The 14,687-nt window shown below is 38.1% G+C and overlaps 1 protein-coding gene across 10 annotated transcripts in view; it reads right to left on the bottom strand.

Moving 5' to 3' along the window:
• HERC2 (HECT and RLD domain containing E3 ubiquitin protein ligase 2) overlaps positions 1-14,687 on the bottom strand; it is a 229,527-nt gene that overhangs the window by 113,036 nt on the left and 101,804 nt on the right. For 9 of the 10 annotated variants that reach the window (XM_058542239.1, XM_058542230.1, XM_058542235.1 and 6 more), the window contains 13 exons: positions 14,404-14,589; positions 11,673-11,843; positions 11,198-11,301; positions 9,987-10,137; positions 7,601-7,815; positions 7,183-7,315; positions 6,956-7,083; positions 6,672-6,867; positions 4,752-4,885; positions 4,020-4,193; positions 3,805-3,941; positions 3,536-3,687; positions 2,680-2,871 (listed from right to left, as the gene is read on the bottom strand). In XM_058542239.1, coding sequence (XP_058398222.1) covers positions 2,680-2,871; positions 3,536-3,687; positions 3,805-3,941; positions 4,020-4,193; positions 4,752-4,885; positions 6,672-6,867; positions 6,956-7,083; positions 7,183-7,315; positions 7,601-7,815; positions 9,987-10,137; positions 11,198-11,301; positions 11,673-11,843; positions 14,404-14,589 — 2,073 coding nt within the window. The remainder of the gene's footprint in view (positions 1-2,679; positions 2,872-3,535; positions 3,688-3,804; positions 3,942-4,019; positions 4,194-4,751; positions 4,886-6,671; positions 6,868-6,955; positions 7,084-7,182; positions 7,316-7,600; positions 7,816-9,986; positions 10,138-11,197; positions 11,302-11,672; positions 11,844-14,403; positions 14,590-14,687) is intronic. The other variant, XM_058542234.1, reaches the window with a different exon arrangement.

Here is a 14,687-nt window from a genome sequence, read left to right as displayed (position 1 = left end):
ACCACACATCTATGGACAGCTAATTTTCAACAAAGGATCCAAGAACAGACAATAGAGAAAGGAAAGTCTCTTCAATAAATGGTGTTGTGAAAACTGACAGCCACATGCAAAAGCATGAAAGTAGACCATTATCTTACACCATGCACAAAAACTAACTCAAAATGGATTAAAGCCTTGAAAGTAAGACATGAAACCATAAAACTCCTAGAAGAAAATATAGACAATATGCTCTTTGACATTGGTCTTAGCAGTATCTTTTTGAATACCATGTCTACTCAGGCAAGAGAAACAAAAGAAAAAATAAACAAATGGGACTACATCAGACTAAAAAGCTTCTACAAGGCAAAGGGAACCAAGAACAAAACAAAAAGACAACCCACCAACTGGGAGAAAATATTTGCAAATCATATATCCAACAAGGGGTTAATTTCCGAACTATATGAAGAACTCATACAACTCAACAACAAACAACCCAATCAAAAACTAGGCAGAAGATATGAACACACATTTTTCCAAAGAAGATATACAGATGGCCAACAGGCACATGAAAAGATTTTCAACATCACTAATTATTAGGGAAATGCAAATCAAAACTACAATGAGATATTATCTCATACCCACCAGAAGAGCTATAATTAATAAGACAAAAAAATAAATGTTGGAGAGGATGTGGAGAAAAGGGAACTCGCCTACACTGCTGGTGGGAATTCAAACTGGTGCAGCCACTATGGAAAATAGTATGGAGATTCCCCAAAATACTAAAAATAGAAATACTATATGATCCAGCTATCTCACTACTGGGTATTTATCCAAAGAACTTTAAATCAACAATACAAAGAGATTTATGCAACCCTATGTTCACTGCATTATTCACAATAGGCAAGACGTGGAAGCAACCCAAGTGCCCATCAACTGATGAATGGATAAAGATGTGATATATAAATACAATGGAATACTAGGCCAGCATTACCCTGATAACAATAAAACTATAAAATACTGCTCAACAAAAGAAGTCCTAAATAAACACAAAACCACCCCACGTTCATGGAATGAAAGACTTAATATTTTGGCAATACTCCCCAACATGATCTACAGATTCAACACAACCCCTATAAAATCCCAATGGCATTTTTTTCAGAGTGGAAAAGCCAGCCCTGAAATTCACATGGAAATGCAAGGGACCAAAAATAGCCAAAATAATCTTCAGAAAGAAAAATAAAGTTGGAGGACTCACTTGTCAATTTCAAAACTTACCACAAAGCTACAGTGTTCAAAACAATCCTGGCATAATGACAGACAAACAGACCAACAGAATAGAATTGAGGGTCTAGAAATAAACCCAAATACCTATGGTCAAACGATTTTTGACAAGGGTGTCAAGACCTTGGGAAAAGAAGAATCTTTTCAACAAATGGTTTTGGGACAACTGGATAACCAAAAGAAATAAACTGAACCCTTACCTCACACCATATTTAAAAATTATCTAAAAATGGACCAAAGACATAAATATAAGAACTAACACTATAAATCTTAAAGAAGAAAACACAGAGAAATCCTCATAACCTTGGATTTGGCAAAAATTTCTTGGATATGACACCAAAAACAGGAGCAACAAAAGAAAAACAGATAAATTGGACCTCATAAAAATTTAAAATTTCTGTGCAAAGTAAAACACAACCCACACAGTGGGAGAAAATATTGTCAAATCATGTAACTGATAACGGTCTAGTATCCAGAATATGTAAAGGACTCCTACAAATCAACAACACAAACAACCCAATTTAAAAATGGGCAAAGGATATGAATAGACATTTCTCCAAGAAAAATATACAAATGGCCAACAAGCATATTTAAAGAGGCTCAATGTCATTCGTCATTAGTGAAATGTAAATCAACCCACACTGAGATACCATTTCATACCAACTAGGGTAACCTTAATCCAAAATAAGAGGAAATAACCAGTATTGGCGAGGATGTAGAGAAACTGAAACCCTTGTCCATTGCTGGTGGGAATGTAAAATGGTACAGTGCTATGGAAAAGTTTGGCAGTTCCTCAGCAAGTTAAACATAGAATTACCATACGCCCCTGCAATTCCACTCCTAAGTATGTAACAAAAGAACTGGAAACAGGTGTTCAAACAAAAACTTGTATACAAATGTTCCTAGCAGCAGTACTCTCAATGGCAAAACGGCAGAGGAAAGCCAAATGTCCATCAATGGATGAATGGCTAAATAAGATGTAGTATATTTATACAATGAAACATTCTTTAGCCATAAAAAGGAATGATGTACTGATACATGCTAAATGAACTAAGCCAAATACAAATGGTTAAAAATTGTATGATTTTATTTATATGAAATATCCAGAATAGGCAAATCCAGAGACAGAAAGCAGACTTGTTGTTGCCAACAGGTGGGGCAGTGGGAAATCAGGAGTCACAGCTAAATGAGCAAAGGTTTGCATTTGGGGTAACGAAAAAGTTATGGAACTAGATAGTGGTGATGCTTGCACAACACTGTGGATGTGCTTAACGCCACTGAATTATAAACTTAAAGTGATTAAATGGGAAATTGTACCTTATTTGTACTTTACCACAATTTAAAAAAAATGTTTCTTAGAGAAATCTCAAGGCAAAATCCTGACATTTTCATAAAGGACGTAGGGCGGTGCTGACCTACCAATCAGCCGAAGTGCTGTCTGTGTGAGGGCAAGGGTGCCAGAGTTCAGCAGGAGGTTCAGGTTGTTTGCGCCATGCTGCAGGGTGAGCATGCTGAGCATCACCAGGAGAAAGCGAGCTTGTGGGGTCGTCCCCAGGCTTGGTCCCGACGGATTCTCGTTGGTAATGGTTTGTAGGGGGACAGGCTGGATACCTAAAGAGCATTGGCACCCACGTTAATTTCTCGTGTATGGATATAAGAACATATATGATGCAGAAAGCACTAACAATTTTTTAAAAATTCTGTTTTTCAGTTGATTTCCACAGAGTGTGGACATCCGGCAGCTCCGCATTGCTTTGCAGTAATCCTACCAGTCACTCCATGTACAGCTATCTCCATTTGTCTACAAAACTTATTACTCTGCTCCTCTAAATATCTTGAGTGGCTTATTCATTTCATTTCAAACACAGCAGATATATTTCACTTCTCTTCCACAAAAATAATCCTGGCACTTCTCTGTAGATGCTCAAACTATCCAAGGAATTAAGTATTAATAAAGGATATACATTTTAGAGTAAATGGTGTGATAAATGTTAAAATGTAAAAGCTTTATATTAGCTTTATACTACAAGATTGTGCATTCTGTCAAATTTTGAAAGTTTTGTTTAGAATTTCAGAATGCTTAAAGCAGCTGAGATTATCATTCAAACATACAAAGTTATTAAAATCTTCCCAAAAGCAAAAATCAGCATTTGCAAGTTTCTACAACACATAATTAAGAGCCAAACTATGAAATAATGCTCATGTGATCATTGACATGACTTCAATGGCAATTTTAACATAGCCTTTTAACCATCAGAATTTTTTTTTAACTCACCAAGCTCTTTAAATTTGGCATTTGCATCTATCAAAACATTTCGAATATTCTGAACAGCCCAAGCATACAGCTTTCCAAAAGTTACTTCCAGCAGCATCCGATTAAAAGGTGGGATCAAATCAACGTCCTTTAAACAATCTGTAAGGGGTTCCCTTTCAAACAAAGATAAAGAATTTTACTTAAAATGCTGCCAGACTTTTAACTTAAATAGAACAATGTTTTGTTGCCACAGCTTCCCTTAATTAAGAAAAAATGTTATAAAGTTTTACCCTATATCAATCCCCTCAGGAATAAGTCTTTGCCATCCACAGAACATAGCATACTGCACAGATGGAAGTAAGAAATTTTTGGTTGCCAGTTTTAAAATGGTATCTATCCCTTCCAGGCGAACCTCTGCTCTTTCCAACTGCAAAATATCAACGCATACAGTTAAGTGTTGGGTGTATTACCCAATGAAGAGAAGAACGTTCTTAGCAAATTTTACCTGTTTTAGTAGGCATTTTCTCATTTTTTCCACATCCACTGGCTCTTCTTTAAGGGCAAATTCAGCAATTGTACTGAGGAGTGCAGACTGTGGATAAAGACCCTGAACATTCTGCTTCAACCATTTGTATTTGTGAACACCTGTAACAGTACTCAACAGTGGCTGCCATTTATCCTGACAAAGGAAAACCAGTTTCACCATTAGTTTACCCTATTGATATTAACATGTGCTCTGAAACAGTTACTCGAATAAAATATAAATAAATGCCAGTAGGTTTAAATTGGTAAAATATTTTAAATTTAGTAACTAATTTATGGTAAAAAGAACTGTGTCATAAAGAGGGTTATAAATGATTTTATAATCTCTATACTTATGTACTTTGGCCTGGGCTATCTTGGCATACAAAGCTAAATTAGCATTGATATTAACATTCTCAGGGACCAGGATAGTTTCTGGAGCAAAGGATATATTCAATGAATGATTGGTGAATGAATAATGATATAATGTACTACTAAAAGTAAAAGGAAACACTTCTCCAGCTATGGATCTGACCAGGGCACCATAAGTCAAGTGCATTAAGCATCATGGGGGCAGAGTTACCCATACTTTTAATAACCCACTATACTCTCCACCCTACAGATGCTCAAGGTCAAAGTGACAATACTTGTAGATTCCTTTGCTATGTGCTGTGTTTCTATTCAGCTAGTCTCAGAATCACAGAAAATACTTCACCTTGGGTGATTTAATTGTAATGGGTCTTCTGTCCACATTTATAGGACTGTGAGGCAAAATGCAAGCTTCTTCTAAATCACTCTCTTCGTTTCCAATTTTTTCTTCATCATCAGTAGATTCTGGCTTCTTAGGAACTACGTTTAAAATCATCATTCATTATAAAAATCATTTACTTAAATATAATTTAAAATTAAGAAATATTTAAGTTTGCATGAGGGTAAAGGACATTAATACTTTATTCAAAGAAACATGTGAACATCATTGTCAACTGAAATGCTCAAACTAAAAAAGTAAAAACTATCACAATTCTTCTCACATGACATCTAGTAAAAACACTTTGCCCTCCATGTCACAGACAGAAAGACAGTGAGCGCTACAATGGGGAGAAGCCCTCAAGAAGGGGAAGCCCAGGGGTCAGCAAACGTTTTCTTAAAGGACCAGATGGAGTGATTAGGTAACCAGGTAGTTTATGCTGACAATGTGACTTAGGTGATCCCTGTTTCTGCTCTGGGGACTGGAGTCTGAGTAACTGAGGGCAGTCGTGCAGGCCCTGCATGTCTATGTGACTGACCCCTAATAACAACTCTGGTCACCAAGGCTCAGGTAAGCATCCCTAGCTGACGACCCTTCACACATCACTCCTGAAAGAACTAAGCACCCTGTGCAACTCCACTGGGAGGGGAAACTAGAAGCCTGGGCCCAGTTTCCTTTGGATTTCCCTCCATGTGCTTTTCCTTGTGCTGATTTTAATCTGTATCCTTTCACAGTAATAAACCATAACTGTGAGTATACCAGCTCTTCTGAGTCCTGTGGAGCCCTACCAGCGAATCATCAAGTTTAACGGTGGTCTTGGCAACTCCTAACACTGCACCAATAATATTAATTATTTATGTTACTTAATTTTCTTAAAAAAAAAAAAAAAACAGCTTCAAACACTACACAATTAAATATATAAACCCACAATTAAGAGGTGATAATGTGGGCTCAGAATCCATGAAGGCAATGGCCGAGTGATAAGGGGAATCATTCTCTATCAAGCTGAAGTGGCTGTCTCCTGAGCCTGTGCTTCTGCCTTGAGTTTACTGGCTACCTGAATCAAAGGGATCTCAGAAGTGTTCTGCCATGATTTCCTAACCCAGGCCATCTCTAGGATTCAGACAAATTGTTGGGGTTTAAGGGTTTTCTCAGGAACAATCAATTCAGGATGTCTTCTAAAACAAGTTAGTGTTTGATGACACTGTTCATAACGTCAATCAAAAACTCAGTAAATTAATATTGTTTAATAAGCTGGTCTGTGAATAAATCAGTTTAATTCATAAGAATATAATCAAAAATTTCTGCAGACATTTATAATCACAAGTGACCAAATTCTAAAGTATTTTATGTATTTTAACTCAAATTTTTGTTATTTAATGCAAAAAATCTTTTCCATATCCCTAGACATTGCTTCCTGAAAATATTAGTAACTCTTCTATTTCCCTTTTATAGCAATTCTCTATGTATCAGAATATTCAGTATTTCCAAAGAAAAACATTAAAACATCTTTTTATAAAAATGGCAACATTAATTTAAAGATTAAACATTCCCAAATATCTCATTCCCAGGACAAGTGATTAAAAAAACACTTCTTTTTCCCCATTAATTTAATAAAGTTCATAGTATTTACATTTTTCAGCATCAATTTACCAGTGACCAAATCATAACACACACAATCCCTAAGTTGCATCATTGTCTAATGTCTTGGGAAAATAAGCAGGATTTGTATATTTAATCATAAATACACATAACAAATATGATGGCATTTGTGGAAACACCAGATGTAATGAGCAGTAGTGAACAGCTTCACTCAAAGCACAGACTCAACGATACCAAGGGAAGGCACACACTTTGATAGCATTTTTCTACCTTTGACATTCTTACCTCTCTTTTTCCTTCGTTCTCGAATTATCTTCTGAGCTATCCTCCTCCAACGAGGCAGGGAACTTAACATTTTAAACTTGGACATTATAGAGAGGTCATTACAAACTGCAGGTCTCAGTTCATTAAAGAGGAATCTTAAACGTTCAATGACTGGAGCGCAGACTTCCTTGTAAGAACGACCCTGTTCTTGATGTGTCTACAAAGTTAAGTATGAAAGACAACTTAACAAATATTTTACCAGCAGTCTGCAAAGCACAAAATAAAGAGAATCAAAATCTATTTACCTTAATGAGTGAGCACTTTGCTTGGTAGACGACTCTACAAACATCCACCACTGATTTAGGCAACGTTCTGTGCTTTACTTGCTCAATACCAAGTGTACCTGCATGAACTAAAGACAATGCCACGTGACCTGTAAAAGACATTTAAAAGAAAGGGTGGAGTAAGAATGAATGTGCATTGCACGCCAGTAGAAAGGTCAACAGTATAGCTAAAATATCGAGCTTCATACCTAAATCTTCATGTTTTAAGAGGCAACATAACAGCAAGCGGCCGACCTCTTCCACAGGATGCTCGGGAGGAAAAGTGATTGGTGTGGTCAAGTGGCACTGCCTACAGTACCTTTCTATTTGACACAGAAAGTCCTGCAACAGAAACAGCTGGAGGTTAACTTCAGAGCCACCCTAGCACATCGTCATGAACCCTAAACTACGTGCCACAGCTTCTGATGCACTTGCAATCAGCAATGCTTCTAAAACCTCACTGGCATATTGAATTGAACCAGCCTCTCACCTCAAAACTAGCCCTCCAAATAATATGTAAACAAAGTCTGTGCTAAGCTAATCAAAGAGCATGAAGGTGTTCACATGTCGAAGTCCTAAGGTAAACAGAGGGACACTGAGGCAGCAGTAGGGGAAGGCCTCGCTCACCTTCACATTGTGATCCTGGATGTTATTGTCAGCGATGGCCTGCAGGAATGCCTGGGAATGGTCGCTCAGGGCCCGTCTGTGGGAGCAGAGTCGGGACTTGCTGGCAGGAGTGCCCCCAGGAGAGCTACAGTGGTCCTCATCTTTCTCCTCGTTGTAGCTGTAGTGGATCTGGCTGGTCTGCAGGCCTCCAGAGAAGATGGACGACTGAAGCCACTCTAGAAAGTGTATATGCAAACATTAAAAAGAAACTTAAAGGCACTATTCAGAAATAAATACGGGAAAAAAAGATAAAAAACTGAATACCTGATTTAGGAGGTGAAATTCAGCATCAATCATATGAAAGAGTCACATCAAACATATTTACATAGACTGGCTTATAATTTCTATATTTACATGAAAACAGGTAACACTTGCTGGTTATCCAACACATTTTAAACATAGTATCAGAACTCAGTGTAACAGTTCCAGTCCAACATTTACTGGATACCTGCTCAGGCATGGAGCTGTCTGGTTCCAGATACTGTTTGAAGACTGGGGCTTTGCATTCTAACAGGGAGAGGAGTAGTAAAGCACCACTTACACAAGTAATCACTCAATTTCAGTTGGGATAACTGCATACTACCAAGTACTACAGGGGGTACAAGAGTGTGCAGCAGCAAGACCGGCACTATGCAGAAGGTCTGTAAAGGATCTGCTGTGGAAGTGACAAATGAGCTGAGATCTGGATGAAAATGAAGACACTGACCATTCAGATAGGAGAACAGTGTGTGTGAAGTGTTCTAGGAAGAAAAACACACTCAGGGCAGGCCATATCTACCTACAGCATTACTCAAGTAATAAGAATGAAAGACTACTGAACATACAGCACACGATCTTTAGTAAGGGACAGATCCTTGGAGATCAGAGATCCAGTGGACTATAAAGGAGACATATGGGAGGCACAGGCAGGCCCCATGAGAACATGCCATCCATCAGTGCAAATGGGGATGCTCATTTTAAATGTAATGAAAACTGGAGGGAGATACCAAAAAATCAGTTTGTACATCATTACACATTTTTTTCAATAACTTTTGTTATCAAAATATTCCTCCAAAACCCAAGCAATCAAGTCTGGGATGTACTCAATGTTCTTTTACTGGAAATTTATATTTTAGAGCATTCAGAGGCATTCTCCAAAGTGCCACGTTAATTATTCTAAAACACAACTCTCATCATGACCCTCCCTGGCTCTCTCCATTTAAAACTCCTTCTTATCTCTCAAAGATACTGCTCTGATGGTGGCTTTTGTTGCCCTAGAATGGATTAGGCCCCCACCCACCACGGCCCACAGCACCTTCTGCTCCCCTCTACCCTGACACTTTGCTGTTCCTACCCTCTTTGCTGAGTTAAAACAAGCCTACTTCCCCACAGTACTATAAGCCCTTGAGAAAGGGGCCAAGTCCGTCCACTTACAGGCTCTGCCAGCAGCAAAGCGCCCAGCACTCGCACCAAGGGTCTGCTCCAGAAGGCAGGCTGACCAGGCACCACGGCCATCCTTGCCCACTAGCCTTCTCCCCTGACGGTCCACATACACAAGCAGCTCAAAGCCCCTGTTTTTCTCAATGATACCCCTCACACACCAGTGTTTCTGCTCAGAAGGTTCACACATCCAGTTTACTGGAACTCCAATTTCAGGATTGTTCCACCTCTGTGAAGCCTTTCTTCTTCTAGAAACACTTCCAAATGTCTCCATTTTATCCTCTACCACTGTGTTTCCTGACCTGCCTATAATGTCTGGCTCCTCATCACGTAGGAAGCATCTGAAGGCAGAGGTGTGTCTAATTCCACACCTATTGTACCCTGAGTGCCTCGCATGGTAATTCACACAAGTAAATACTCAATAGATGCTTACTGTATGGTCGGTAGACAGATGGAGAAATGTACAAAACATGAGGAAAAATTTAAACCTGTCTTATGGGATATGGAGAAATTTTATTACTTTAGGTGATTACAAAGGTGGCCATCCCAAAATGTGTCTAATTTCAGTCTGGTAAAAACACACAAACAGAACACTATTCTCAATAGGAACAGCCAATCCACATCACGTGGATTTCTGAGCATGGAGGGAGACGAAAGGCAAGTTGAGCCCAGGTGGTAGAGGTTGTGAAAGTGAGACCATGCACAGAACCGACCTTCCTACACACTTATTAGCTTCCTCTGCTGCAACAAATCGTGAGAGCAAACGAAAGCCACTCACAGCTATTTCTAATTAACTGGTTTAGTCTCACTATTCTCATTTTTCCTCATCAACAACTGTGTTGATTCTTCCTCTCCTACTCTTAATGGCACTTATAGCTCAGCTAAAATAACCCACTAATCTGTTGGAAGAAAACAAAATTTTTCTTACTGGCGCATTCAACCTCAACCGGAGACAGCGGTGTGCTCATAGCTAAATAGGAAGCATGTAATCCGAGAAGCAGGCCCAGATTCCTCTCTGTGTCTATCAGAGGTGAAGACAGACTTCCCAGATCTGGTATGGTAACAACTTCTTGGTCAGGCTGGGAAAGATAAATTTTATCATCAGTCTGAGAAAACAGGGTTAATTAAAAACATAAAACCAAGAAGAGCAACAGCTTATATCCTTAAACAAGACGTACTGCCTAGAGGAAGAGAAGCAGGTGCTCTGGGCACCCTGTTCCTACATCCTGTAATAGTGAGCTCATGCTGCTGCCAAAATAACAGAAGATATAAACCACACACACTCTACAAAGCAAACAGTAAGTGCATAGCTCTACTGGTGGAAAAACCAAAGCACAGATAAATGACTTAGCTGGAAAATTCCTTAGGGAATCAAATAGAAGTTTCCAGACTGATTGTATACAACGCTTCAGAAAATATACTGAATTGTTACAAGCATAAAGAACCCAAAAAGAAATAAAAATATGACATGACAAATATTGCTGTTAGTGAACTGCGAGCATACATATGGAGGAAATAAATTTGAATCAAAGAGCAAACCCAGTTAGAAAAGAAAGAGCTCAAATGAAAATCATTTTAAACTTTGCCAGTCACATTAGACAATTTACAAGCAAAGTTAATTTTCCCCTTCATAAAATGCTTTAAGCCCTACCCTTGTGACATTTAATCAATTTTATTACCTCTGGATCCATACCTGAAAGCCAATCCCAAAATATAAACTCCAATGCTAATGAATATGTAGGAAAGACATATTTTTATTCTAAATAATTATTCTACTAGATAGTTCCCCCCCCCAAATATGTATTTCAAGATGGTAAGCCATTCCAAATTTCTACATAAGCTTACAATAAAATTGTAAAGATCACAGGATAACCTCTATTTTTTGTAGAACAGCATCTGTATTTTTTACAAATTAACAATTTTTAAACTAGTTTTTCAAGAACAGCTCATCATAAATCTTCACGAGTAAATGTAAATTCATTTATGAAAAAACCTCTACAGGATCCTCATGTTTATCACTTAACGACTACCCACCTCAAAAGGCCCAGCTATCAGTACATCAGGGTAAAAACCACCTATCACAGATACACAATGATGGTCTCCACTGACAGCTACCATGCACTCAGTGCACAGCCTCACCTCCAGATACTGGCCAACACAGAAGGCATGCATTGACTCTCGAGTGTCTTCAAACTGCAAAGCAGCTTCCAAAGCTACCACTGGGTCTTCCCCTACAAACTGAGCTGAAACAAAAAAAAACAAAAACAAAAAGGATTGTATGACTTCAATGCAATCCGCCTAGACATCCATGGTAGAAATGGTGAGCAGGAAATAGATGAGGCAGGTTACCTCCAAAGTATAATGATCTCACCCTCTCCCAGGGCTGCCTGGACTAACTCAGAACTAGGAACAAGTTCCAACAAGTGTTGAACAAAAAAATGCATAACGATGAGAAATTCTTCAAAGGTGCCTGCATTCACACATCTAAGTCAGAGACAGATCAAAATGTGCAGGGGCTGGAGCAGTACTAAATCGATCATTTAAAAGCCAAATGCTCTGCCTAAAATGACTCACGCTACAACTTTTAACCATGAAGTAAAAAGTGAGGCCTTACCGAGAATACTATTTCCTGTTAGTGACTGCGTCTGGAAGTCCTTTATGTCATACACTTTCCCATCAATCACAGTCCAGAAGCCTCCATCTTTATTGTGGTTCTCCAAGTCAGCTTTGCGTATAAGTGTCACCTCCTCATTATTTCTACAGTTCTGACCTGTAAAAAATGACTCTGTATATACAGAAACCAAAATCAATGAATCAATAGATCAATAGATAAAACGACTACAACAAATTGTGTGAAAGAACTACGAGGAGAAATAGACAAATCCACAATCATAATGGCAGATTAATATACCTCTTGCTGTAGCTAACACCACAAACAAAAATTCAGCAAGGATATAGAATGATTTAAAAGACAAAAACACACACAATACCACATGAGCAGCATGAATAGCAAATCTGACCATATACCAGGCAATAATCTCAAGAATTTCAAAGAAATGAAGTTACAGAGCACTTGTGCTAACTACAATGCAGTTAAATGAGAAATAGGTAACAAAAATAAGGATTCTTTACATATTTGAAAATTATGAAATATATTTATAAGTCACCCCAAACTCCCAGAAAAAAATTGACTATGGAAATTAAAAAATGTGTTGAAATGAACCATAATGAAAATACTACAGATCAACACTTTGACAAACAGCTCAATGTATGGCTGAGGGCATTTATACCTTAAAATGTATATATCAGGAAAAAAAAACCAAAAAGTACATAATTTAATAAACTTCAATAAAATTCTAGTTCATAGGGATACTAAAAAAAGAAATAGAAAACCTCATTGGTCACCTTTGGAAGCGCCAGGACACCAACTTAATATTATGAAAAACGGTTAAGGGGGGGTGGGAGGAATCAAGCTAGGATCATGTCCTTCCTGTGCAAATTGTTACCTTGTGCTAACCAAACAGCTGAGAGCAAGGTGGCTGGGGAATCTGATAGAGGACAGACTGTACATAAACTCCCTGGGCCATCTGAACAGAACTGTAGGTGGGGCCACCCAGCATCACAGGCCTGAGCCGATGACACAGGATGCACACCGGATGACCTCGGACACACTGACCCGCCCCAACTGAACCCAAATCTCATCAAGCCTATACATGCAACCACCAGGTTAGAGAAAATGCAACTGATAGAAGATGTTAGACTAGAAGAAGAGATGTAAACAGCCAAGTTCAGAAAATGTGAAATTCTCCAGAACAAACGTCCTGCTTCTTTGAAAAATAAACAGTATGACCAAAGAGAGGGAGAGGAGGGCCTGGAGATATGCTGTTAGGGGAAAGAGACTAGAAGCACATTATCAACCAACTGCAGTGTGCAGACCTTGTTCAGATCCTGATTCAAAATAACCACCAATAAAAAGGCATTTTCAGATAATCCAGAAAAATTGAACACAGACTGTGTGTTAGATAAAGGAATCACTGTTAATCTTAGACAGGATAATGATATGGTTTTATTACCAAAAAAAAAGTTCTTATCATTAACAGGTAAAGTGTATTAAAACGTTTTAAAGACAGAGATATGCTAGATATGCTTTAAAATAATTCAATCAATCAATAAGAACAGTATAGAACAGTTGGGGAATGTGAATACTTGTTAATCTAGGTTCATTATACTAATATCTATGTTAGAAAATTTTCATAATAAACAGATTACAAAAACATTAGTGTGCTTATTAAGCATCACTTCTCAAAAAGTTAGAAAAATATCAGATTAAACCATAAGAAAGAAGAAATAATAAAGAACAGTGTGGTACTGGCATAAAGACAGACATTTACATCAATGGAACAGAACAGAGAGACCAGAAATAAATTCTCACATATACAGTCAAATGATTTTCAACAAGAGTACCAACACCATTCAATTGGGAAAGGACCGTCTTCAACAAATGGTGCTGGGAAAACTGAACATCCAACTGCAAACAAATCAGGCTGGACCCTTACCTTACACCATATACAAAAATTAACTCAAAATAGACCAAAGAGCCAAAGGTCACAAACAGATGAATGAAAATTTTAGCTATATTAAAAAATAAAAAACTATGCTCGATATCTTAAGGTTATTTTCCTCAGGACAACTGTTACTTCTTGTTTTAAGCTACGTTGTAAGGATGACAGTCTACAATGGGAGAAGAAAAAGCCCAGCCTGCTTGAGCTTTCCTATAAAATGAAAGTTGAACCACAACTTTAATTAATTCTATGAGTCTGGGAAGTCAGAACCATACAGAGTATGGTTACTTAGACTCATTCAAAAACGTCCAAGCTCAAAACTTTGAGAAGACAAGCTTCATTCCAACTTGGTAAGCACTACAGACAGTACCTATATGGAAGTGCTCGGCTGACTACGACAATTCCATAACTCATTAACATCAGATAACACCAATCCGTTCAGAAAGTCATCCCATATCAATGTCTGCCTCTAAAGCTGGACCATATCTAACCACCTCAACAGTACCTTCTGGAGATACCTCCCAAGAAAGGGTTTCCCAGAACTTTCTAAAATAATCCATTTCAGGATACTACAACCATTACTAACAGAATAATCTTCCTTAAATATAATCCAAATCTCTTCTGATTTGGATTATCTTCATTTTCCACTTATACTACTACCAGTGAAAATGGCAAATAATTAGTATTCCTTTGTCAAGTATTCTTTCAAATAAAAAGGCAAGAATAGCTTAGACTAGGACATAACTTTCCTCAGTGAAAGTCCTCTAAGTTAAGATGCCATACCCATGATGCCGGGCCAGGCTAACTCTTCATGATCATCCCTTTCCTTTCCTGGTGCCAGGTGGTTGAATCGATCCAGATGTTCTAACAGGCCACCCAGCAGAGGGACAGCTCCAGCCTCCTGCATGAGACCAGCATTTTTACTGAGCAGAAGCACTATAGAAACGACTAGTTCTGGAAGGAGAACACCTACATTTAAAAAGAAAGAAAAAAAAGGCATTAAAATTTAAATAAAAGCGTTTATCCTATAAAACCACTTTATAAGCTTGCGCTATGTTTAAATTCTG

This window comes from Diceros bicornis, chromosome 5 (assembly GCF_020826845.1).
Source record: "Diceros bicornis minor isolate mBicDic1 chromosome 5, mDicBic1.mat.cur, whole genome shotgun sequence".
NCBI lineage: Eukaryota > Metazoa > Chordata > Mammalia > Perissodactyla > Rhinocerotidae > Diceros > Diceros bicornis.
Note: the sequence above shows the minus strand (reverse complement) of the source record. Positions and strands in the feature narration are given on the sequence as shown.